Here is a 24,679-nt window from a genome sequence, read left to right as displayed (position 1 = left end):
ACAGCCTTTTTCTACTCCACTTGATGTTCCCAAATATTCTTTCGATTACGTTCATTATGCCATATATTAAATATGCTTTATATATATATATATATATATATATATATATATATATATATATATATATATATATATATATATATATAAACAGTCCTTAATCTATAATCTTATATATATATATATAGTCCTTAATCTTTCAGCTTTCATTTCCTGATATTTACATATAGATGTATTAAACAGACAAGAACATGACACCACTGGTGTGCCAAAGTAGACAAACTGATAGTCTTTAGGTAAATTAAAGTAATTACTACTTAATATTTGGTTGCATATCCCTTGTTTGCAATAACTACATCAAGCCGGTGACCCTGTGACATCACCAAACTGTTGTATTTTTGTAATGGGTTTCCAGGCTTGTAGCACAGCTTCTTTCAGTTTTATCACTTCTCTCTATACATGAGTGACCTCTGGCCTCATGAGTTGGAGAACCAGACACTCCAGGGTCTTCATAATATGGGATGTTGAGGCCACTGGGCAGTGATCGTTTTTCTCAACTGGTCGCCCTACTTTGGGCATCGGTACGAGACAGGATGTTTTCCACTGCACTGGAACTTTGCCTAGTCATAGACTCATGTTGAAGACCCACCAGAGGGGCTCAGCTCGCTGGGCTGCACAGTCCTTCAGGAGTCTTGGACACACACCGTTTGGGCCTGCTGCTTTCCCTGGACGCAGTCTCCCAAGCTCCACCCTCACCTCATCAACTGTGAAGGATGGGGGCAGGTAACCAGAAGTGGTGGGTGCTGCAGCTGCATTGGTAGGGGAGCTGTTGCATACAGGAGACAGTAGAGTGGACACTGGAGCAGGAGCTGCATCTGAAGTGATGGTGGGAGAGCCAAATACTTGTTTTGTAATGTTGAGTAGCTAGTCTGATAATAATAAGAAGGAATTTGGACTTACCTGAAGTAGGCTAAATGTAAAATAACAGCATTCAAGGCTGTAGGTGAATATCTTTTAATGTTGTTATTTTTATGTATAATGTTATTTTAGTCAGCAGCAACTGTTAACTGAAATTATAAGATTTAAGATGTTAACATCGTCCTGGCCTGCAGGCAATCCCTGGTGGGGTCAACAATAAAAAAACAAAAAAACAATTACAGCGTTTTTTTCAAAAACTGAGCAATGTAAGTATCATATTGAGGTATTTCACTCATGTGACCAAGTCATGTGATGCTGCCATTTTGGACGGCACGGCTCGAATCAGTTTGAATGCGAGGAAGGCGACAAACGAAAAACATAAAAGAAAAAGGAGCGAGATGCAGAAAACACCTTCACTATCCAGCGATGTAGGGCATTTACAGGACGAGCAGAGGGAGAGGGATTTGCAAAAATTGAGGTTAGCAGGCTTAGAGAACGACGTTTACCTGCTTCCACCAGGATTGCTCACTGACGTACGGAAGTACACGAAGCCCTCGTCTTTACCTGACTTCGGCCCACAGGATCTGTATACCTATGTCGTTAAAAACCCATCGCCATACACAGGTATTGATCTGAAAGCGTATAAGAGTTTGGATACCTACAAATATTTTGTGTCAGGCTGGGTAACATGCCTACATCAGTGGGTCGTCCCTGGAGCCGGTGGTCGCCATCTGATTACAGCTAAGGTTTGTTCACATTTTCATTTACTTTCGGTCCTCAGGATAAACAAAATGTTATTAAATGTCATTGAAATAACTTCTTAGTCTCTTGAGACATGGCCCGTTATAAATTTGCTGTTACCAGGCAATGACCAAGAACTGTATTATTAGGGTCGGTGTCTGTGTTGTAGCAGTGTACTAGCAGCTAGCTGTTAGCACTAGCTAATGTCAACAACATCGTAGCTAGTATGTTACTGTAGCAATGTTTACGTTCAGTCATTTGGATGACTGTTAAAACCTTTCAGTCTCAAGTTTTTCCTTTACTGGATTTACTAGTTTACTGAGCTAGCGCGCTCGGCCAAACCGGGAGCCATCGCGCGCTCTCCAGCCGAGCCATCGCGCGCTCTCCGGCCGAGCCATCGCGCGCTCTCCGGCCGAGCCATCGCGCGCTCTCCGGCCAGGCCGGGAGCCATCGCGCGCTCTCCGGCCAGGCCGGGAGCCATCGCGCGCTAGCTCAGTAAACTAGTAAATCCAGTAAAGGAAAAACTTGAGACTGAAAGGTTTTAACAGTCATCCAAATGACTGAATGTAAATATTGCTACAGTAACATACTAGCTACTGTTGTTGACATTAGCTAGCTTGCTGTCCAAAATGGTGGACACCGGGGCGTCACGTGACCCTGTGACGTCAGGTGAAATACCTCAATTGCCTGTTAACTTTCCCAGATGTGGCAGATATTCTTTTGATAATGTTGAGTAGCTAGTCTGACAATAATAAGAAGGCATTTGCACTTACCTGAAGGCACGAGTGTGAATCATTTCAATTTTTTTTTTGTTATTAATTTTTGGACATTCCCTTTTTGTTAGAAGTTACAGTTAAAGTTTTTGTGATGATATTCTTCATCCTGCTGAGCTCAGCAAATGTTTAAATAAAACATGCAGAAGACATGAAATTTTGGAGCCTGATTAATATACCAGACAAATAACAATTTGATCATGTATGGCTAGTGTTGACCAGGTAGGCCTTTGTCTACCAATGTTCATTCAGTTAGAAATCTCACAATTCTAATGTATATTGAGACTTCTTTACATACAGTATATATATATATATATATATATATATATATATATATATATATATATATATATATATATATATATATTATATGCATTTTCACAAAATGTAATCATTTGCTGACAGCTCAGTCCCACCCAGTTCAAAAATCCTATCTGCACCCCTGATTGGCTATAATAATAATAGTAACAAGTGTTGCCAGGCAAAACAGACCTCGCATGGTAGCACCAATGACTTGACCTGCCTGATATTTGACCCCCAACCACAAAGAAACTATGAGAGATACCCCATCATGTAGCATATCAATGGAAGCAGAATTGAAAGATGAACATTTTGGATTTGGTTTGAAGTAAATATGATGAATATGAAGGAAGCTATTGCAAAAAAATGATTTTGACCTTTTTGGTGACCTCAACCTTGAACGGATGACCCTTAAAATGTTGGAGGTTCTATTTGAGACCAATACCCATCTATCCAGCAAGTTTCATGAAGATTGGTCCAGCCATTTTTCCATAATGTTGATAACAAAATAACAAAGAAACAAACAAAGAAACCCCACCGAAAACAATACCTCGTCCCCTGGTGGACTCCGTCCCGGGCAAGGTAATAATAATATATACAGTATGTGTCCACAACTTACATAACATATCATTTGGTTTTTTGGAATTAAGATACAAAAACGTAACTGTGTTCTGCTAAAGGTTTCATTTAGTAAATTCATTTAGTAAAAACGGAGATTGTTAGCAGAATTACAATTTCAAAATAGGTTTTAAAAGGAACAGTATACTGCCAGTGCATACGCACACACATATTACAAAACTTCACGAGTCTCAGGGCAGAGTATACTTCAGGGATGAGAATTTTCCGCCGATCGGCGGATTTCCGACTTTTTCAGACCAAAATGATCGTTTTTCAGATCGATGTAAATCCGTTGAGAAATTTTCGGGGGGTGGGGTGGGTGTATGATTAACGATCTGTGGTCACCTTATAACGCAGACATCCCAAGTCTCCCGGAACTTCCAGGAGTCTCCTGCATATTGATAGAAGCGAGCAAGAGCGTGCGCGCGCAACATTAAGGTCTGCATCACGCATCTTAGAATGTGCGCGCGCAAGGGAGACTGTGTGCAGTGTTGCCAGATACTGCTGACGTTTTCCATCCCAAAATATGTTCAAAACCCGCCAAAATGCACTTAAAACTGCCCAATGTGGCAACACTGCCTGTGTGCCTGTTCATGTAGCGCATGCCAGACAAAGAGCATCCTGATTGGGTTACTCAGCAAAATAAGCCAATCAGCTTTCAGTGTGGGCGGGCTTTTATCCCTTTTCTCGAGGACCGAAGTTTTCAGTTGAGTCAGTGCTGCCAACAGGATCGTCATGGCAGAGAGAGCGCGCGCCCCAAAAAACCAAAGTACACAACCCACTTCACCTCAGATTACACAAAAGAATCTCCCTGTCTAATAAGGGTCAACAATAATGACAGTTTCGCGCGATGTACTGTTTGCAACAGTGATTTCAGCATTGCCCATGGTGGCTTAAGTGATTGTAAAGGACATGTTGAGGTGAGGAGTGTCATTTCATGTGCATTATATTTAGGTCTACAACAGGCTGTCATGAAAAGACCAAACTTATTGAAGATTTCCGTAAAATAACAATGTATGAATATACATCATATATATCAAATACACGTCATATATGTGTGTATCTTTTTATAAATGGGGTTAGCTTGTCTAATGTAGCATGTTGGGGAGAATCATAGTATCGTATCTATACTTCTGAAAAAATTTTAGGTATGATACCGTGTATAACTCTCCTACTTATTGCTCATTTCATAGGGGGACGGGGACGGGGACGGGGGGATTGCTGGTATGTGCCGCGGGAGCGCCTGCCCAAATTTTTTAGTCCGAGATGAACTTATAGTTTATGATTTAAAAAATTTTTCCAATATGTAATGCCAATTGTACATGCCTGTTCTTTAACTCAAAATCACCATCTTGATCTTCAGATTGACCGTATGGTATCTGTATTACATTACACAACATCCTGTCCAGATAAAACCTAGTTAGTACACACAACAGTTGAAAGGGAAGTGATAAGTGATGTTGAATGTTCCCTGCTTAATATGCAAGAGCTCCTGCTACAATGATAACATCAGAAGAAAGCTTAAGAGAATTATATGATAGAACTTTTTTTCTGGTTTGCACTTCATTTTAAAGGATTAGAGTATTCAAAGACATGAATAGCTAAAATGCAGAAATATAATACTGTAGAGCTCGTTTATATTAAAAGGTGCATTGATTTTTTGAAATCATCAAATGTGAATTGATTAAAAACAAGTCTCTTGTACCATATTCATCATTTTCACCTGGTAGTCCACCAAGAAGGGGAATTTATTTCCAAATAAATTGCAACTTTTTGCTGATAAAATTAATGGTTTTGGGGTAAGAAAAAAAAAGCCAAAAATCATTAGCCCCTGGAACCCCTGGGCCCAGCCCCCCTGGGCCATGGGCCCCGCCCCGGTTTTTTCAGACATTTTAAATATTTTTCATTCTCATCCCTGATACTTCCATGGACATGGCGTCTCACCACACGGACACGAACATGCACATGGCTGTCTCCAAAGTATTCACGATTTTCTGCTGTTACACAAGCTGAATGCATGTGTACTCCGACTATATTGTCACACTAATCTTACAGGAACCAATTCATTATCATGGCCTGGAGTGAAAGAAATGCTTTCACTGGGAGGAAATTTCACCAGTATTGTGTCTTTAAAGCAGAAAAGGGGACAAAAACTGACATGAATATTGTGATACTTGGATGAGGTTACTGACCACATTTTTAACCAGGGAATTAGTAATTGTATTGAAATATATTTTAAAGTAACCTCCCAACCCTGACAATGCCTACTGTGCCTATTTGTTCAAACAAGGTATGATATTACCTCATATGTATTATGCTGTCACTCAAACTCAGGGGGCGTAATCTATTTCTATACTATAAAAGCACCAGAGCTGCGTGACCCACAAGTTATTCAACTGTGACCTTACACAATGGTTTACAGTCGTAGCATGTGATACATGAGGGGTTTCTTTTAGTGCTGTAGGCATTAGTGAAATGCTGTATTCATGATTCTGATGGAGTTTAACCAATCTGATCGCTGTGTGAATTTCTCCTGTCCAGAGAGATCTTTATCTCCTGTAGTTTATATATTTCTGTACGTGTGTTCAGCTGCTGTGGTTCTTCTAACAGTGTGTGGAAATCTGCTCGTCATCATCTCTGTTTTTCACTTCAAGCAGCTTCACACACCAACAAACACACTCGTGTTCTCTCTGGCCGTGTCGGATTTCTTCATTGGTGCTTTTGTTATGCCGCCGATGTTAATCTGGATAATCGAGTCATGCTGGATATTTGGGAGAGGTGTCTGTCTCTACCTTTTATTGATTAGTGGTTTCCTCACAATCGTGTCCGTCTATAATATTGCTCTGATTGCTGTGGATCGATATTTGGCTCTCTCAAACCCCTTTCTCTACATGAACCATGTCTCTGTGAGGATCATTCGTGTTGTAATTGTTTTTGACTGGGGTGTAGTGATGGTCTATAACTTGGCACTCTTATATTTCAATGGAAACTTCATGAATGTTTTACTGTGTCCTGGAGAGTGTTTTTACTTTGTAAATGAGGTTTGGTCTGTAATTGATCTTGTAATAACATTTATTTTTCCACTTTCTATCATAATCATATTGTATACTCGGGTTTTTGTGATTGCTAAGAAACACGCCACTGCGATCAGAGAGCTTAATAATCACACACGGCCTGAAACACAGAAAATCACATCACACTCGATGAAATCTGAGAGAAAAGCAGCTAAAGTCCTCGGCATTTTAGTTTCTGTATTTCTGGTGTGTTTACTTCCATATTATATTTACAGATTTTTAGGTTATGTTATTGAAGTCCAGCAAGAAACTTTTCCTACAATCATTTTCATAATTTGTCTTAATTCCACCATTAATCCATTTATTTATGCTCTGTTTTATCCATGGTTTAGGAGGTGCATTAAATTAATTATCACTCTGCAAATATTCCAAACAGACTCTGCATTAATCAATGTATTTTCATAAACAGATGGGGTTTTTTTTTTTTTTGTTTTGTTTTAATTCCACCTGATCATGTTCCCAAATATTGCTTTTACTGTATATTCATCATTATCTTCTTCTCCCTTGTCCAGCACTGCTGCCATTCCGGCTCCATTTGGACCCTCTTGAGCCATGTCATAATAATTGGAGCATAATTTTAAGCCAGATGCCCTTCCTGCCACAACCCTCACACCGGTTCATCAGAGGGTTCACCATCTTGCTTAAGAAATGTCCCAAGCACCTCGAGTGGAACAAGGCTGCGGAGGATGCCTTCAAAGAGCTCAAATCAGCCATCACAATAACACCAATTCTCAGACATCCAGATCCCTCAAAATCATTCATCGTGGCTGTAGATGCCTCCGAGACAGAAATGGGAGAGGTGTTGTCACAGCGCTTTGGGGAGAAGCCCAAGCTACACCCTGTTGCCTTTTTTTTTTTTCGAAGAAACTCTCAACGTCTACACAGAATTATGACATCAGGAATCTGGAACTTCTTGCAGTAAAGCTTTCCCTAGAGGAATGGAGACACTGGCATGAGGGGGCCACACATCCATTTCTTATTCTCTCTGATCCTAAGAACCTTGAATATCTAAAGACAGCCAAATGGCTGAATCCATGTCAGGCAAGGTGGGCACTCTTCTTCACACCTTTCCAGGTCACCATCTCCAACCGTATTGGTTCCAAAAACACTAAGGCCAATGCATGATCCATAATTCAGACATCTACAACTATCAACCAAGAACCCACTCCTATCCTGCAACCTACATTGTTTTACAAAAGTGTTTATCCCCCTTGATGTTTGTCCCATTTTGTTGCATTACAACCTGGAATAAAAATGGCTTGTTTGGGGGGGGGTCGCATCATTTGATTTATAAAACATGCCTACCACTTTAAAGGTGCAAATTGTTTTGTTTTTTATTGTGACACAAAGAATAATTAAGAGGAAAAAACAGAAATCTGGAGTGTGCATAGTAATTCACCCCTTTCATATGAAATCCCTAAAAAAGAGCTGGTCCAACCAGTTAACTTCATAAGTCATATAATTAGTTGATTAAGATCCACCTGTGTGCAATAAAGTGTCCTATGATCTGTGACATGATGTCTGTTTAAATCAACCTGTTCTGGAAGGCCCCTGACTCTGCAACATTACGAAGCAAGCAATATGAAAACCAAGGAGCCTCCAAACAGGTCAGAGACAAAGTTGTGGAGAAGTATAGATCAGGGTTGGGTTATAATAAAAATCCAAACTTTGAATATCCCACGGAGCAACATTAAATCAAATATAGCAAAATGGAAAGATTATGGCACCACTACAAACCTGACAAGAGAAGGCCACCCACCAAAACTCACAGACCAGGCAAAGTGGGCATTAATCAGAGATGCAACAAAAACACCAAAAATAACACTGAAGGAGCTGCAAAGGTCCACAGCGGAGATGGGAGTATCTGTCCATAGGACCACTTTAAGCTATATGCTCCACAGACCAGAGCTTTATGGAAGAGCAGCCAGAAAAAAGCCATTGCTTAATGAAAAAAAATATATATAAGAAAACACATTTGGCGTTTGCCCAACAGCATGTGGCAGATTCCCCAAATGAATGGAAGTAGATTCTCTGGTCAAATGAGACTAACGTTGATCTTTTTGGCCATCATGGGAAACACGATATGTGGTGCAAACGCAACACTTTCCATCACCCTGAGAACACCATTCCTACAGTGAACCATGGTGGTGGCAGCATCATGCTGTGGGGATGTTTTTAATCTGCAGCGACAGGAAAGCTGGTCAGAATTGAAGGAAAGATGGATGGCACTAAATATGGGGCAATTCTGAAGGAAAACCTGTTTGAGTCAGCCAGAGTTTTGAGACTGGGATGAAGGTTCACATTCTAACAGGACAATGACCCTAAACACACTTTTAAACCTACATTACAGTGGTTTAAAGGGAAACATTTAAATGTCTTGGAATGGCAGAGTCAAAGCCCAGACCTCAATCCAGTTGAGTATCTGTGGCATAACTTGAAGGTTGCTGTACACCGACGCAACCCATCTAACTTGAAGAGTTGGAGCAGTTTTGCCTTGAGGAAAGGGCAAAAATCCCATTGGCTAGATATTCTAAGCTAATAGAGACATACCCCAAGAGACTTGCAGCGGTAATTGCTCTACAAAGGTGGCTCTACAAAGTATTGGCTTTGGTGAGGGTGAATGCCTATGCACACTCCAGATTTCTGTTTTTTCATCTTAAGTACTGTTTGTGTCACAATAAAAAAGTACTTGCACTTTTTTAAGTGTTAGGCATGTTGTGTAAATCAAATGTTGCTCAAACCCCACCCCCCCCCCCCCCAAACCATTTTAATTCCAGCTTGTAATGCAACAAAACAGGACAAACATGAAGCGGGATGAATACTTTTGCAAGACACTCTAAGTGCTTTGCTAATCCTGTCACATGGGAAATTGAGAAGGAAATAGTTCAAGCCCAACCTTGCGACCCTCCAGAAGCCAGTCCTCCTGGTCTCGTGTTCGTCCCACCACAGTTCCCAGGCCAACTCATTATCTGGGCTCATTCATCCCCTGTCACTGGACATCCCAGTAGTCAACGTACATATCAGCTCAGCTGAACTAGGCATTGGTGGGAGAACATGATGTCTGAGTTCAACAGGTTCGTTTCCTCCTGCTTTGCCTCTGCCTAAGCCAAGGTACCTCGGGCTCCAGCCATGGGTAAACTCTGTCCGCTGGCTACACCCCAAAGACCCTGGTCCCATCTGGCCATACATTTCATCATGGATCTACCCAAGTCGCAGAACAACACAGTCATCATGGTGGTCATTGACTGATTCTCCAAGGTGTTCAGGGTCATCCCCTTGCTTGGTCTAACCACTGCCTTTGAAACCACCAAACTCCTCTCCTCACATGTCCTCCAGTAATATGGGATCCCTGAGGACATTGTAAGTGAACGGGGCCCCCAGTTCACTTCCAGGGTGTGGACTAAGTTCATTGACAAGCTAGGGGTTTTGGTGAGTCTAACCTCAAGACACCACCCACAGTCCAATGGCCAAGTGGAATGCGCCAATCAGGAGATCGGGCGCTGCCTGAGGGTGTTTTCTCTGGAAACCCCAAAGACTGGTCACAATTCCTCCCCTGGGCTGAATGAACCCAAAATTTTATGAAACACTCTGCCACCCAGCTCACACCATTCCGGTGCATCCTTAGATATCAGCCACCATTGTTTCCATGAGACGACTCACCCTCACAAATCCTGGCAGTGGAATCCTGGTTCTGAAGAAGTGAACAAGTATCGCAAAGTGTTCACCAGAGGCTAGAACAGGTGGCCGGCAGGTATAAACTATATGCGGACAAGCACAGAGGGGAAATACCTGTGTACTCACCTGGAGATGGTGTGTGGGTGTCCACAAAAGACCTGTGAGATCCCAACACATGGCAGAAGCTATATGCCTGATATATGGGTCCTTTCAAAATCCTCCACAGAATTACAGACTTGAGCTCCCACAACATTGATGCCTGTCACCTACTTTTCATGTGTCATGCCTCAAACCTGCCATACAAGGACCACTAGCCACCACTCAACCAGCCAATGAACCTCCCTTGCCTGTAGAACTGGAGGAACAACCAGTATATCAGGTCCTATATATAAGATCATCAACTCCCATTGTAGACATGGCAACCTGGAATATCTGGTGGACTGGGAGGGGTATGGTCCAGAGCAATGCAGCTGGGTGCTTGCCAACATTATCCTAGACTCACTTCTCACTCAAGAATTGTATACCAAACATCCCAAAAAGCCAGCACCCAGGAAAAGAGGTCATCTCAGAAAAGAAAGTGCTCCCAGAATGAGCACCTTGGGGTGTTGAGTGCCCTCCCTCTGCCGAATATTGATTGAAGACACACCTGTTCCATATTTCCTGTAATAAGCTCTGCCTATTTAAGGACAGCAAACACACACATTGTGATGTCTGGTTCAGTTTATCCATACCTGACTTTACTGAGCTGTTGTTCCTAGCTGACTCTCAGTGACTCTGACCCTATTTTCTGTTAATCCCTGACTCTGAACGCTCGCTTAATCTCTGACATACTGTCTGCACATCGACCGACCTCTTGCTCGACTCTGACCTCATCATTTGTCTCACGATTTGGATTTGGCTGCCAGTTTGTGACACACCCGTTCTCCCCTGCGACTGCATCCATAAGTGCCTGCACACAGACACTGAATATCGATAGAAATCTTGTTGATAGTAGTTTGAAATGAAACTATGAAGTGACAGGGACATACACCCACTCTGGCATCTTGATTTATTCATAAGATGTCTTTTCATCACCCTTTTTAAAACTTTCATTATCCATAGGGCAGGTTCTTAACATAACTTTGTTTATATGTAGGCTTTGTTACATGAAATTTGACATGATGGTGTATATTATTCTCTGGCCTGTACCTACGAGGCCTTTTTCTCAACAAAGCATGACATCATTTATTATGTTGTCAAAGAAACTGGGGAGGCGTGATCAATTTCTGAACTATAAAATCACCAGGGCTGTTTGAGTCATAAGTCATTTAATTAGTTACTGTTTTCCTTGAAGCTCTGTAGGCATTAGTGAAATGTTGTATTCATGAACCTGATGGACTTGAACCAACCTGATCGCTGTGTGAATTTCTCCTGTCCAGAGAGATCTGTATCTCCTGCTGCTTATATCTTACTGTACGTGTGTTCAGCTGCTGTGGTTCTTCTAACAGTGTGTGGAAATCTGCTCGTCATCATCTCTGTTTTTCACTTCAAGCAGCTTCACACACCAACAAACACACTCGTGCTCTCTCTGGCCGTGTCGGATTTCTTTGTTGGTGCTTTTGTAATGCCGCCGATGTTAATCTGGATAATCGAGTCATGCTGGATATTTGGGAGAGATTTCTGTACCAGTTATTTATCGATTAATGGATTCCTCACAATCGTGTCCATCTATAATATTGCTCTGATTGCTGTGGATCGATATTTGGCTCTCTCAAACCCCTTTCTCTACATGAACCATGTCTCTGTGAGGATTATTCTCGTTGTAATTGTTTTTGACTGGGGTGTAGTGATGGTCTATAACTTGGCATTCTTATATTTCAATGGAATCTTCAGGAATGTTTTACTGTGTCCTGGAGAGTGTTTTTACTTACTAAATGAGGTTTGGTCTGTAATTGATATTGTATTTTCATTTATCTTTCCACTTTCTGTCATAATCATATTGTATACTCGGGTTTTTGTGATTGCTAAGAAACATGCCACTGCGATCAGAGAGCTTAATAATCACACACAATCTAAAACACAGAAAATCACATCACACTCGATGAAATCTGAGAGAAAAGCAGCTAAAGTCCTCGGCATTTTAGTTTCTGTATTTCTGGTGTGTTTACTTCCATATTTTATTTACAGCTTATTAGGTTATGTTATTGAAGTCCAGCAAACAACTTTTCATATAGTCATTTTCATAATGTATCTTAATTCCACTATGAATCCATTTATTTATGCTCTGTTTTACCCATGGTTTAGGAGGTGCATTAAATTAATTATCACTCTGCAAATATTCCAAACAGACTCTGCATTAATAAACGTACTTTCATGAACATTCTTTTTCTACTCCACTTGATGTTCCCAAATATTCTTTCGATTACGTTCATTATGCCATATATTAAATATGTTTTATATATATATATATAAAACAGTCCTTAATCTATATTTCAGCTTTCATTTCCTGATATTTACATATAGATGTATTAAACAGACAAGAACATGACATCACTGGTGTGCCAAAGTATACAAACTGATAGTCTTTAGGTAAATTAAAGTAATGAACACTTAATATTTGGTTGCATATCCCTTGTTTGCAATAACTACATCAAGCCGGTAACCCTGTGACATCACCAAACTGTTGTTGTATTTTTGTAATGGGTTTCCAGGCTTGTAGCACAGCTTCTTTCAGTTTTATCACTTCTCTCTATACATGAGTGACCTCTGGCCTCATGAGGTGGAGAACCAGACACTCCAGGGTCTTCATAATATAGGATGTTAATGCCACCGGGCAGTAATCGTTTATCTCAACTGGTCACCCTACTTTGGGCATCGGTACGAGACAGAATGTTTTCCACTGCACTGGAACTTTGCCTAGTCATAGACTCATGTTGAAGAGCCACCAGAGGGGCTCAGCTTGCTGGGCTGCACAGTCCTTCAGGAGTCTTGGACACACACCGTTTGGGCCTGCTGCTTTCCCTGGACGCAGTCTCCCAAGCTCCACCCTTACCTCATCAACTGTGAAGGATGGGGGCAGGTAACCAGAAGTGGTGGGTGCTGCAGCTGCATTGGTAGGGGAGCTGTTGCATACAGGAGACAGTAGAGTGGACAGTGGAGCATTTCTGGAGCAGGAGCAGCATCTGAAGTGATGGTGGGAGAGCCAAATACTTGTTTTGTAATGTTGAGTAGCTAGTCTGATAATAATAAGAAGGAATTTGGACTTACCTGAAGTAGGCTAAATGTAAAATAACAGCATTCTAGGCTGTAGGTGAATATCTTTTAATGTTTTTAGTTTTATGTATAATGTTATTTTAGTCAGCAGCAACTGTTAACTGAAATTATAAGATTTAAGATGTTAACATCGTCCTGGCCTGCAGGCAATCCCTGGTGGGGTCAACAATGAAAAAACAAAAAAACAATTACAGCGTTTTTTTCAAAAACTGAGCAATGTAAGTATCATATTGCCTGTTAACTTTCCCAGATGTGGCAGATATTCTTTTGATAATGTTCAGTAGCTAGTCTGACAATAATAAGAAGGCAGTTGCACTTACCTGAAGGCACGAGTGTGAATCATTTCAATTTATTTTTTTTTGTTATTTATTTTTGGACATTCCCTTTTTGTTAGAAGTTACAGTTAAAGTTTTTGTGATGATATTCTTCATCCTGCTGAGATAAGCAAATGTTTAAATAAAACATGCAGAAGACATGAAATTTTCGAGCCTGATTAATATACCAGACAAATAACTATTTGATCATGTATGGCTAGTGTTGACCAGGTAGGCCTTTGCCTACCAATGTTCATTCAGTTAGAAATCTCACAATTCTAATGTATATTGAAGCTTCAAACCATACAGTGTATATATATATTATAGCCCTGTGATGACCTGGCGACTTGTCCAGGGTGTACCCCGCCTTTCGCACGTAGTCAGCTGGGATAGGCTCCAGCTTGCCTGCGACCCTGTAGAAGGATAAAGCGGCTAGAGATAATGAGATGAGATGAGATTTATATATTATATGCATTTTCACAAAATGTAATCATTTGCTGACAGCTCAGTCCCCCCCAGTTCAAAAATCCTATCTGCACCCCTGATTGGCTAAAATAATAATTATAATAACAAGTGCTGCCAGGCAAAACAGACCCTGCGTGGTAGCACCAATGACTTGACCTGCCTTATATTTGACCCCCAACCACAAAGAAACTATGAGAGATACCCCATCATGTACTATATCAATGGAAGCAGAATTGAAAGATGAACATTTTGGATTTGGTTTGAAGTAAATATGATGAATATGAAGGAAGATATTGCAAAAAAAATGATTTTGACCTTTTTGGTGACTGTGGCAGCGGGGGCGTGGTCAAGCGCCAGTCTGTGACAGGAGGGCGGTGTCAGGGAAGGTAAGTGGCAGAATCACTACACCTGAGAGCAATTAACCTGTGTTTGTGTCTTCCCAGTGACCGCGCCCTATATCAGGAGGGAGAGCGAGAGTGGAAGGAGCTCATCCCTAAACCAGACGCCGATTGTGTGTCTGTGTGTGTCTGTGTTAGTAATTGCATACTGTTAGACTGAAAAGTGTGGCAATAAAGCCGAGTTGTGAACCTGATCTCTGTCCTGCCATCCTCTGTGATCCAACCACACATAGGGAACATACTACAGTGGTGCCGAAACCCAGGAGTGGAGCACCAACCCAGCAGCACCATGGAATCCTCCCCGTTCTCCGACCTGGTCCACACCCTTGCCACGGCTCAGCAAAGCCAGCACCAGGCGCTCGTCACACTCCGAAAGGAACAAAAGCAGTGCTTCGAAGCCCTGGTGCTGGCCCCGCAGGAAGATCGCGAGGCGTTCCGGCATCTCCTCGCGTCGGCGGGGTCCACCAGCGCTCCGGCCGCGGGCCCGTCTCCCCTCACTGTCACCAAGATGGGCCCGCAGGACGACCCCGAGGCGTTCCTCACGTTGTTTGAACAGGTCGCCATAGCCTGGGGGTGGCCGATGGAGCAGCGCGCGGCACGCCTCCTCCCCCTACTAACGGGAGATGCACAGCTGGCCGCGCTACAGCTCCCCGCCGACCGCCGGCTGGCCTATGCGGACCTCCGCCGGGCCGTCCTCCAGCGCGTGGGGCGCACACCGGAACAACAACGCCAGCGCTTCCGCGCGCTGCGATTGGAGAAAGTTGGCCGGCCGTTCGCATTCGGCCAGCAGCTCCGGGACGCCTGCTGGCAGTGGTTGAGGGCCAACGATCGCGACGCCGAGGGAATCATCGACCAGGTGGTACTGGAACAGTTCATCGCCCGCTTACCAGCATGAACCGCGGAATGGGTCCAGTGCCACCGCCCGGTGTCGCTGGATCAGGCAGTCGAGCTGGCGGAGGATCATTTGGCGGCTGTCCCGGCGGCAGGACAGCAAATGGCATCTTCTCTTCTCTCCTCTCCTCTTCTCTCTCTCTCTCTCTCTCCCCCTCCTCCTGTGTCCCATCCTCGCCCCATTCCCCCACCGCGGAGCCGGGGGCCGGCCCCACCCCAGCTGGCCCGCCGCACCCCTGGTGCCCTCCCATTGCTCCCTTCTGTGTCTGTCTCTCCCCCACCTCAGGTGAGTGAGCCCCAGATCACCGGTGCAGAGGGAAAGCCCGGGCCGGTTTGCTGGCACTGCGGGGAGCCGGGCCACCTTCAACAGCAGTGCACAGCAATGGAAGTGGGCGTGGTGGTTCGGATCCCCAATGCGCCAGAGGCCGCCCTCGATCGGGCCGTAGCGTATCGAATACCGGTGAGTATCCAAGGGGCTACAGATCAGGCGTTGGTGGATTCTGGTTGTAATCAGACCTCAATTCGCCAAAGCCTGGTTCAAAACGAGGCATTGGGGGGAGCACAAGGGGTGAAGGTGTTGTGTGTGCATGGAGATGTTCACCGCTACCCTTTGGTGTCGGTCCACATTATTTTCAGAGGGGAAATATTTATAGTGAAGGCGGCGGTTAATCCTCGCCTTACCCACTCTTTAATTTTGGGGACTGATTGGCCGGGATTTCGGGGTTTAATGATGCGCCTAGTAGAGAGTGGGTCCTGCCACTTGACAGGGGGAGGTCCTGGGGTCGCTTTGGTGGGAGCAGCTGTCACAGAGCTGTCTACATCATCTCCGCGTCAGAGTGAGGAGCCGCCAGCTCCTCCTCTCTCTATTGGGGAATCCCTCACGGATTTCCCATTAGAGCAGTCGCGAGACGAGACTCTGCGGCATGCGTTTGACCAAGTGAGAGTAATCGATGGTCAAACGCTCCAGCCGAACGCCACCCCATCCTTCCCCTACTTCGCGATTATGAAGGATAGATTATACCGAGTGACGCAGGACACTCAAACTAAAGAGCGAGTCACGCAGCTTTTAATTCCGAAGAGCCGTCGGGAATTAGTATTCCATGCGGCTCACTTTAATCCCATGGCTGGACACTTGGGGCAGGATAAAACACTAGCCCGAATAATGGCACGATTCTATTGGCCGGGGATTCGCGGCGATGTCCGTAGGTGGTGTACGGCATGCCGCGAATGCCAGTTAGTAAATCCAGCGGCCATTCCAAAAGCGCCTTTGCGCCCTCTACCATTAATCGAGACCCCGTTTGAGAGAATTGGGATGGATCTCGTCGGGCCATTAGATCGGTCAGCACGAGGGTACCGCTTTATATTAGTTCTGGTGGACTATGCAACGTTATACCCGGAAGCAGTGCCTCTGCGCAATATCTCCGCATGCAGTATTGCAGAGGCACTCTTCCGCGTCATCTCCCGAGTTGGAATCCCAAAAGAGATTCTGACTGATCAAGGCACTTCGTTTATGTCATGAACACTGCACAAACTGTATTGGTTACTGGGGATTAAGCCAATCCGCACCAGCGTGTATCACCCACAAACGGACGGTTTAGAAGAACAGTTCAACCGCACCCTCAAAAATATTATTAAGAAATTCGTAAGTGAGGACGCACGTAATTGGGATAATTGGCTCGAACCCTTGCTGTTCTCAGTGCGAGAGGTCCCCCAAGCCTCCACGGGGTTCTCCCCATTCTAATTATTATATGGGCGTGAGCCGCGCGGCATCCTGGACGTGCTGCGGGAAAATTGGGAGGCGGGACCTTCACAAAGTAAGAATGAAATTCAGTATGTTATGGACCTGCGCGCAAAACTCCACACGCTCACCCACCTAACTCAGGAGAATTTGCGGCAGGGTACGCAAACAAGGGTACGCACCATAGAGAGTTCACACCGGGAGATAAGGTACTCATACTGTTGCCCACGTCGAGCTCCAAATTGATCGCCAAGTGGCATGGACCCTTTGAGGTCACACAGCGAGTCGGGGACGTCGACTATGAGGTGAGGCGAATGGACAGGGGTGGGGCGCTACAGATTTACCACCTCAATCTGCTTAAACTCTGGAATGAGGAGGTCCCCGTGGTATTGGTGTCGGTGGTTCCAGAGAAGGCGGAGCTGGGGCCGGAGGTTCAAAAAGGGACATTGGCATCATATACCTCTCCGGTCCCCTGTGGAGACCACCTCTCCCCGACCCAACTCACGGAGGTCGCACAGTTGCAGACCGAGTTTTCGGATGTGTTCTCGCCCCTGCCCGGTCGCACTAACCTCATAGAGCACCACATAGAGACGCCCCGGGGGTGGTAGTGCGTTGCCGCCCTTACAGGCTACCCGAACACAAAAAAAAAGGTGGTTCGGGAAGAACTTCAGACCATGCTCGAAATGGGCATCGTCGAGGAGTCCCACAGTGACTAGAGCAGCCCGGTGGTCATGGTACCCAAGGCCGACAGGTCGGTCCAGTTCTGTGTGGACTATAGAAAAGTCAATGCGCTGTCTAAGTTCGACGCGTACCCAATGCCTCATATTGATGAGTTGCTCGATCGACTCGGCACTGCTCGCTTTTATTCGACGCAGGATTTGACGAAGGGATATTGGCAGATCCCCTTGACTCCACTATCCTGAGAAAAAACTGCCTTTTCCACACTGTTTGGTTTACACCAATTCGTCACCCTTCCATTTGGGTTGTTTGGGGCGCCCGCTACGTTTCAGTGGCTGATGGACAGAGTCCTCCGCCCTCACGCCACTTATGCGGCCGCGTATTTAGATGACATCATCATCTATAGTAATGACTGACAGCGGCACCTCGAACATCTGAGGGCCGTCCTTAGGTCGCTGAGGTGAGCGGGGCTCACAGCCAACCCAAAGAAGTGTGCGATTGGGCAGGTGGAAGTACGGTATCTGGGCTTCCACTTGGGCAACGGGCAGGTGCGTCCCCAAATTAATAAGAGGGCAGCAATTGCGGCCTGCCCGAGGCCCACGATCAAAAAGGGGGTGAGACAGTTCCTGGGGCTGGCTGGCTATTATCGTAGGTTTATAACTAATTATTCGGACATCACCAGCCCGCTGACTGGGGTGTAGTGATGTTCTATAACTTGGCACTCTTATATTTCAATGGAAACTTCATGAATGTTTTACTGTGTCCTGGAGAGTGTTTTTACTTTGTAAATGAGGTTTTGTCTGTAACTGATCTTGTAATAACATTTATCTTTCCACTTTCTATCATAATCATATTGTATACTGGGGTTTTTGTGATTGCTAAGAAACATGCCACTGCGATCAGAGAGCTTAATAATCACACACAGCCTGAAACACAGAAAATCACATCACACTTGATGAAATCTGAGAGAAAAGTAGCTAAAGTCCTCGGCATTTTAGTTTCTGTATTTCTGGTGCGTTTACTTCCATATTATATTTACAGAGTTTTAGATTATGTTATTGAAGTCCAGCAAGAAACTTTTCATACAATCATTTTCATAATTTGTCTTAATTCCACCATTAATCCATTTATTTATGCTCTGTTTTACTCGTGGTTCAGGAGGTGCATTAAATTAATTATCACTCTGCAAATATTCCAAACAGACTCTGCATTAATCAGTGTATTTTCATAAACAGCTGGGTTTTTTGTTTTGTTTTGTTTTGTTTTAATTCCACCTGATCATGTTCCCAAATATTGCTTTTACTGTATATTCATCATTATCTTCTTCTCCCTTGTCCAGCACTGCTGCCATTCCGGCTCCATTTGGACCCTCTTGAGCCATGTCATAATCACTGGAGCATAATTTTAAGCCAGATGCCCTTCCTGCCACAACCCTCACACCGGTTCATCAGAGGGTTCACCATCTTGCTTAAGAAATGTCCCAAGCACCTCGAGTGGAACAAGGCTGCGGAGGATGCCTTCAAAGAGCTCAAATCAGCCATCACAATAACACCAATTCTCAGACATCCAGATCCTTCAAAATCATTCATCGTGGCTGTAGATGCCTCCGAGACAGAAATGGGAGAGGTGTTGTCACAGCGCTTTGGGGAGAAGCCCAAGCTACACCCTGTTGCCTTTTTTTTTGAAGAAACTCTCAACGTCTACACAGAATTATGACATCAGGAATCTGGAACTTCTTGCAGTAAAGCTTTCCCTAGAGGAATGGAGACACTGGCTTGAGGGGGCCACACATCCATTTGTTATTCTCTCTGATCCTAAGAACCTTGAAAATCTAAAGACAGCCAAATGGCTGAATCCATGTCAGGCAAGGTGGGCACTCTTCTTCACACCTTTCCAGGTCACCATCTCCAAACTTACTAATTCCAGAAACACTAAGACCAATACGTGATCCAGAATTCACACATCTACAACCATCAACCAAGAACCCACTCCTATCCTGCAACCTACATTGTTTTACAAAAGTATTTACCCCCCTTGATGTTTGTCCCATTTTGTTGCATTACAACCTGGAATAAAAATGGCTTGTTTGGGGGGGTTCGCATCATTTTATTTACACAACATGCCTACCACTTTAAAGGTGCAAAATGTTTTTTATTGCGAGACAAACAATAATTAAGAGGAAAAAACAGAAATCTGGAGTGTGCATAGGTATTCACCCCTTTCATATGAAATCCCTAAATAAGAGCTGGTCCAACCAGTTAACTTCATAAGTCACATAATTAGTTGATTAAGATCCACCTGTGTGCAATAAAGTGTCCTATGATCTGTGACATGATGTCTGCTTAAATCAACCTGTTCTGGAAGGCCCCTGACTCTGCAACATTATTAAGCAAGCAATATGATAACCAAGGAGCCTCCAAACAGGTCAGAGACAAAGTTGTGGAGAAGTATAGATCAGGGTTGGGTTATAAAAAATATCCCAAACTTTGAATATCCCACAGAGCACAATTAAATCAAATGTAGCAAGATGGAAAGATTATGGCACCACTACAAACCTGACAAGAGAAGGCCACCCACCAAAACTCACAGACCAGGCAAGGAGGGCATTAATCAGAGATGCAACAAAAACACCAAAAATAACACTGAAGGAGCTGCAAAGATCCACAGCAGAGATGGGAGTATCTGTCCATAGGACCACTTTAAGCCATACGCTCCACAGACCAGGGCTTTATGGAAGAGCAGCCAGAAAAAAGCCAATGCTTAATGAAAAAAATATATAAGAAAACACATTTGGCGTTTGCCCAACAGCATGTGGCAGATTCCCCAAATACATGGAAGAAGATTCTCTGGTCAAATGAGACTAAAGTTGATCTTTTTGGCCATCATGGGAAACACGATATGTGGTACAAACGCAAAACTTTCCATCACTCTGAGAACACCATTCCTACAGTGAGCCATGGTGGTGGCAGCATCATGCTGTGGGGATGTTTTTCATCTGCAGCGACAAGAAAGCTGGTCAGAATTGAAGGAAAGATGGATGGCACTAAATATGGAGCAGTTCTGGAGGAAAACCTGTTTGAGTCAGCCAGAGTTTTGAGACTGGGACAAAGGTTCACATTCTAACGGGACAATGACCCTAAATACACTGCTAAAGCTACATTACACTGGTTTAAAGGGAAACATTTAAATGTCTTGGAATGGCAGAGTCAAAGCCCAGACCTCAATCCAGCTGAGAATCTGAGGCATAACTTGAAGGTTGCTGTACACCGACGCAACCCATCTAACTTGAAGAGTTGGAGCAATTTTGCTTTGAGAAAAGGGCAAAAATCCCAGTGGCTAGATATGCTAAGCTAATAGAGACATACCCCAAGAGACTTGCAGCTGTAATTGCTCTACAAAGGTGGCTCTACAAAGTATTGGCTTTGGTGAGGGTGAATGCCTATGCACACTCCAGATTTCTGTTTTTTCATCTTAAGTATTGTTTTTGTCACAATAAAAAACAATTTGCACTTTTTAAAGTGTTAGGCATGTTGTGTAAATCAAATGGTGCTCACTCCCCCCCCAAAAAAATCCATTTTAATTCCAGCTTGTAATGCAACAAAACAGGACAAACATGAAGTGGGATGAATACTTTTGCAAGACATTGTAAGTGTTTTGCTAATGCCATCACATGGGAAATTGACAAGGAAATAGTTCAAGCCCAACCTTGCGACCCTCCAGATGCCTGTCCTCCTGGTCTTGTGTTCATCCCACCACAGTTCCAAGGCCAACTCATTACCTGGGCTCATTCATCCCCTGCGACTGGACATCCCAGTAGTCAACGTACATATCAGCTCATCTGACCTAGGTATTGGTGGGAGAACATGATGTCTGATTTCAACAGGTTCGTTTCCACTTGCTCTGCCTCTGCCTAAGCCAAGGTACCTTTGGCTCCACCCATGGGTAAACTCTGTCCGCTGGCTACACCCCAAAGACCCTGGTCCCATCTGGCCATAGATTTCATCATGGATCTACCCAAGTCACAGAACAACACAGTCATCATGGTGGTCATTGACTGATTCTCCAAGGTGTTAAGGCTCATCCCCTTGCCTGGTCTACCCACTGCCTTTGAAACCACCGAACTCCTCTCCTCACATGTCCTCCAGTACTATGGGATCCCTGAAGACATTGTAAGTGAACGGGGCCCCCAGTTCACTTCCAGGGTGTGGACTAAGTTCATTGACAAGCTAGGGGTTTTGGTGAGTCTAACCTCAAAACACCACCCACAGTCCAATGGCCAAGTGGAATGCGCCAATCAGGAGATCGGGCGCTGCATGAGGGTGTTATCTCTGGAAACCCCAAAGACTGGTCACAATTCCTCCCCTGGGCTGAATAAACCCAAAATTCTATGAAACACTCTGCCACCCAGCTCACATCATTCCGGTGCATCCTTAGATATCAGCCACCATTGTTTCCATGAGACGACTCACCCTCACAAATCCTGGCAGTGGACTCCTGGTTCTGAAGAAGTGAACAAGTATGGCAAAGTGTTCACCAGAGGCTAGAACAGGTGGCCGGCAGGTATAAACTCTATGCGGACAAGCACAGAGGGGAAATACCTGTGTACTCACCTGGAGATGGTGTGTGGGTGTCCACAAAAGACCTGTGAGATCCCAACACATGGCAGAAGCTCTATGCCTGATACATGGGTCCTTTCAAAATCCTCCACGGAATTAACAGTCTTACAGACTTGAGCTCCCACAACATTGATGCCTGTCACCTACTTTTCATGTGTCATGCCTCAAACCTGCCATACAAGGACCCCTAGCCACCACTCAACCAGCCACTGAACCTCCCTTGCCTGTAGAACTGGAGGAACAACCAGTATATCAGGTCCATAAGATCATCAACTCCCATTGTAGACATGGCAACCTGGAATATCTGGTGGACTGGGAGGGGTATGGTCCAGAGGAATGCAGCTGGGTGCTTGCCAACATTATCCTAGACGCACTTCTCACTCAACAATTCTATACCAAACATCCCAAAAAGCCAGCACCCAGGAAAAGAGGTCATCCCAGAAAAGAAAGTGCTCCCAGAATGAACACCTTGGGGTGTTGAGTGCCCTCCCTCTGCCGAATATTGATTGAAGACACACCTGTTCCGAATTTCCTGTAATCAGCTCCACCTATTTAAGGACAGCAAACACACACATTGTGATGTATGGTTCAGTTTATCCATACCTGATTATACTGAGCTGTTGTTCCTAGCTGACTCTCAGTGACTCTGACCCTATTTTCTGTTAATCCCTGACTCTGAACACTCGCTTAATCTCTGACATACTGTCTGCACATCGACCGACCTCTTGCTCGACTCTGACCTCATCATTTGTCTTATGATTTGGATTTGTCTGCCAGTTTGTGACACACCCGTTCTCCCCTGCGACTGCATCCATAAGTGCCTGCACACAGACACTGAATATCGATAGAAATCTTGTTGATAGTATTTTGAAATGAAACTATGAAGTGACAGAGACATACACCCACTCTGGCATCTTGATATATTCATAAGATGTCTTTTCATCACCCTTTTTAAAACTTTCATTATCAATAGGGCAGGTTCTTAACATAACAACTTTGTTTATATGTAGGCTTTGTTACATGAAATTTGGCATGATGGCATATATTATTCTCTGGCCTGTACCTACGAGGCCTTTTTCTCAACAAAGCATGACATCATTTATTATGTTGTCAAAGAAACTGGGGAGGCGTGATCAATTTCTAAACTATAAAAACACCAGGGCTGTTTGAGTCATAAGTCATTTACTTAGTTACTGTTTTCCTTGAAGCTCTGTAGGCATTAGTGAAATGTTGTATTCATGAACCTGATGGACTTGAACCAATCTGATCGCTGTGTGAATTTCTCCTGTCCAGAGAGATCGGTATCTCCTGCTGCTTATATCTTACTGTACGTGTGTTCAGCTGCTGTGGTTCTTCTAACAGTGTGTGGAAATCTGCTCGTCATCATCTCTGTTTTTCACTTCAAGCAGCTTCATACACCAACAAACATGCTCGTGCTCTCTCTGGCCGTGTCGGATTTCTTTGTTGGTGCTTTTGTAATGCCACCGATGTTAATCTGGATAATCGAGTCATGCGGGATATTTGGGAGAGATTTCTGTACCAGTTTTTTATCGATTAATGGATTCCTCACAGTCGTGTCCATCTATAATATTGCTCTGATTGCTGTGGATCGGTATTTGGCTCTCTCAAACCCCTTTTTCTACATGAACCATGTCTCTGTGAGGATTATTCTCATTGTAATTGTTTTTGACTGGGGTGTATTGATGGTCTATAACTTGGCACTCTTATATTTCAATGGAAACTTCATGAATGTTTTACTGTGTCCTGGAGAGTGTTTTTACTTACTAAATGAGGTTTGGTCTGTAATTGATATTGTATTTTCATTTATCTTTCCACTTTCTGTCATAATCATATTGTATACTCGGGTTTTTGTGATTGCTAAAAAACATGCCACTGCGATCAGAGAGCTTAATAATCACACACAATCTAAAACACAGAAAATCACATCACACTCGATGAAATCTGAGAGAAAAGCAGCTAAAGTCCTCGGCATTTTAGTTTCTGTATTTCTGGTGTGTTTACTTCCATATGTTATTTTCAGCTTATTAGGTGATGTTACTGAAGTCCAGCAAGCAACTTTTCATACAGTCATTTTCATAATTTATCTGAATTCCACCATGAATCCATTTATTTATGCTCTGTTTTACCCATGGTTTAGGAGGTGCATTAAATTAATTATCACTCTGCAAATATTCCAAACAGACTCTGCATTAATAAACGTACTTTCATGA

General features: G+C 43.8%; 3 protein-coding genes across 3 annotated transcripts; all 3 read left to right on the top strand.

Annotated features, from left to right (window-relative positions):
- The first annotated feature begins 5,833 nt into the window (after positions 1-5,833).
- Positions 5,834-6,826, top strand: LOC132871207 (trace amine-associated receptor 13c-like). The gene has a single exon (XM_060905319.1). It carries the CDS (start codon positions 5,834-5,836, stop codon positions 6,824-6,826), a length of 993 nt encoding a protein of 330 aa, XP_060761302.1.
- Positions 6,827-11,459: 4,633 nt separating this feature from the next.
- LOC132871200 (trace amine-associated receptor 13c-like) lies at positions 11,460-12,452 on the top strand. Its single transcript, XM_060905312.1, has one exon. The coding sequence runs from the start codon at positions 11,460-11,462 to the stop codon at positions 12,450-12,452; it is 993 nt and encodes a 330-aa protein (XP_060761295.1).
- An 11,234-nt stretch (positions 12,453-23,686) lies between these two features.
- Positions 23,687-24,679, top strand: LOC132871192 (trace amine-associated receptor 13c-like). The gene has a single exon (XM_060905300.1). It carries the CDS (start codon positions 23,687-23,689, stop codon positions 24,677-24,679), a length of 993 nt encoding a protein of 330 aa, XP_060761283.1.

This window comes from Neoarius graeffei, chromosome 2 (assembly GCF_027579695.1).
Source record: "Neoarius graeffei isolate fNeoGra1 chromosome 2, fNeoGra1.pri, whole genome shotgun sequence".
NCBI lineage: Eukaryota > Metazoa > Chordata > Actinopteri > Siluriformes > Ariidae > Neoarius > Neoarius graeffei.
This window is presented reverse-complemented; position numbering and strand designations above follow the sequence as displayed.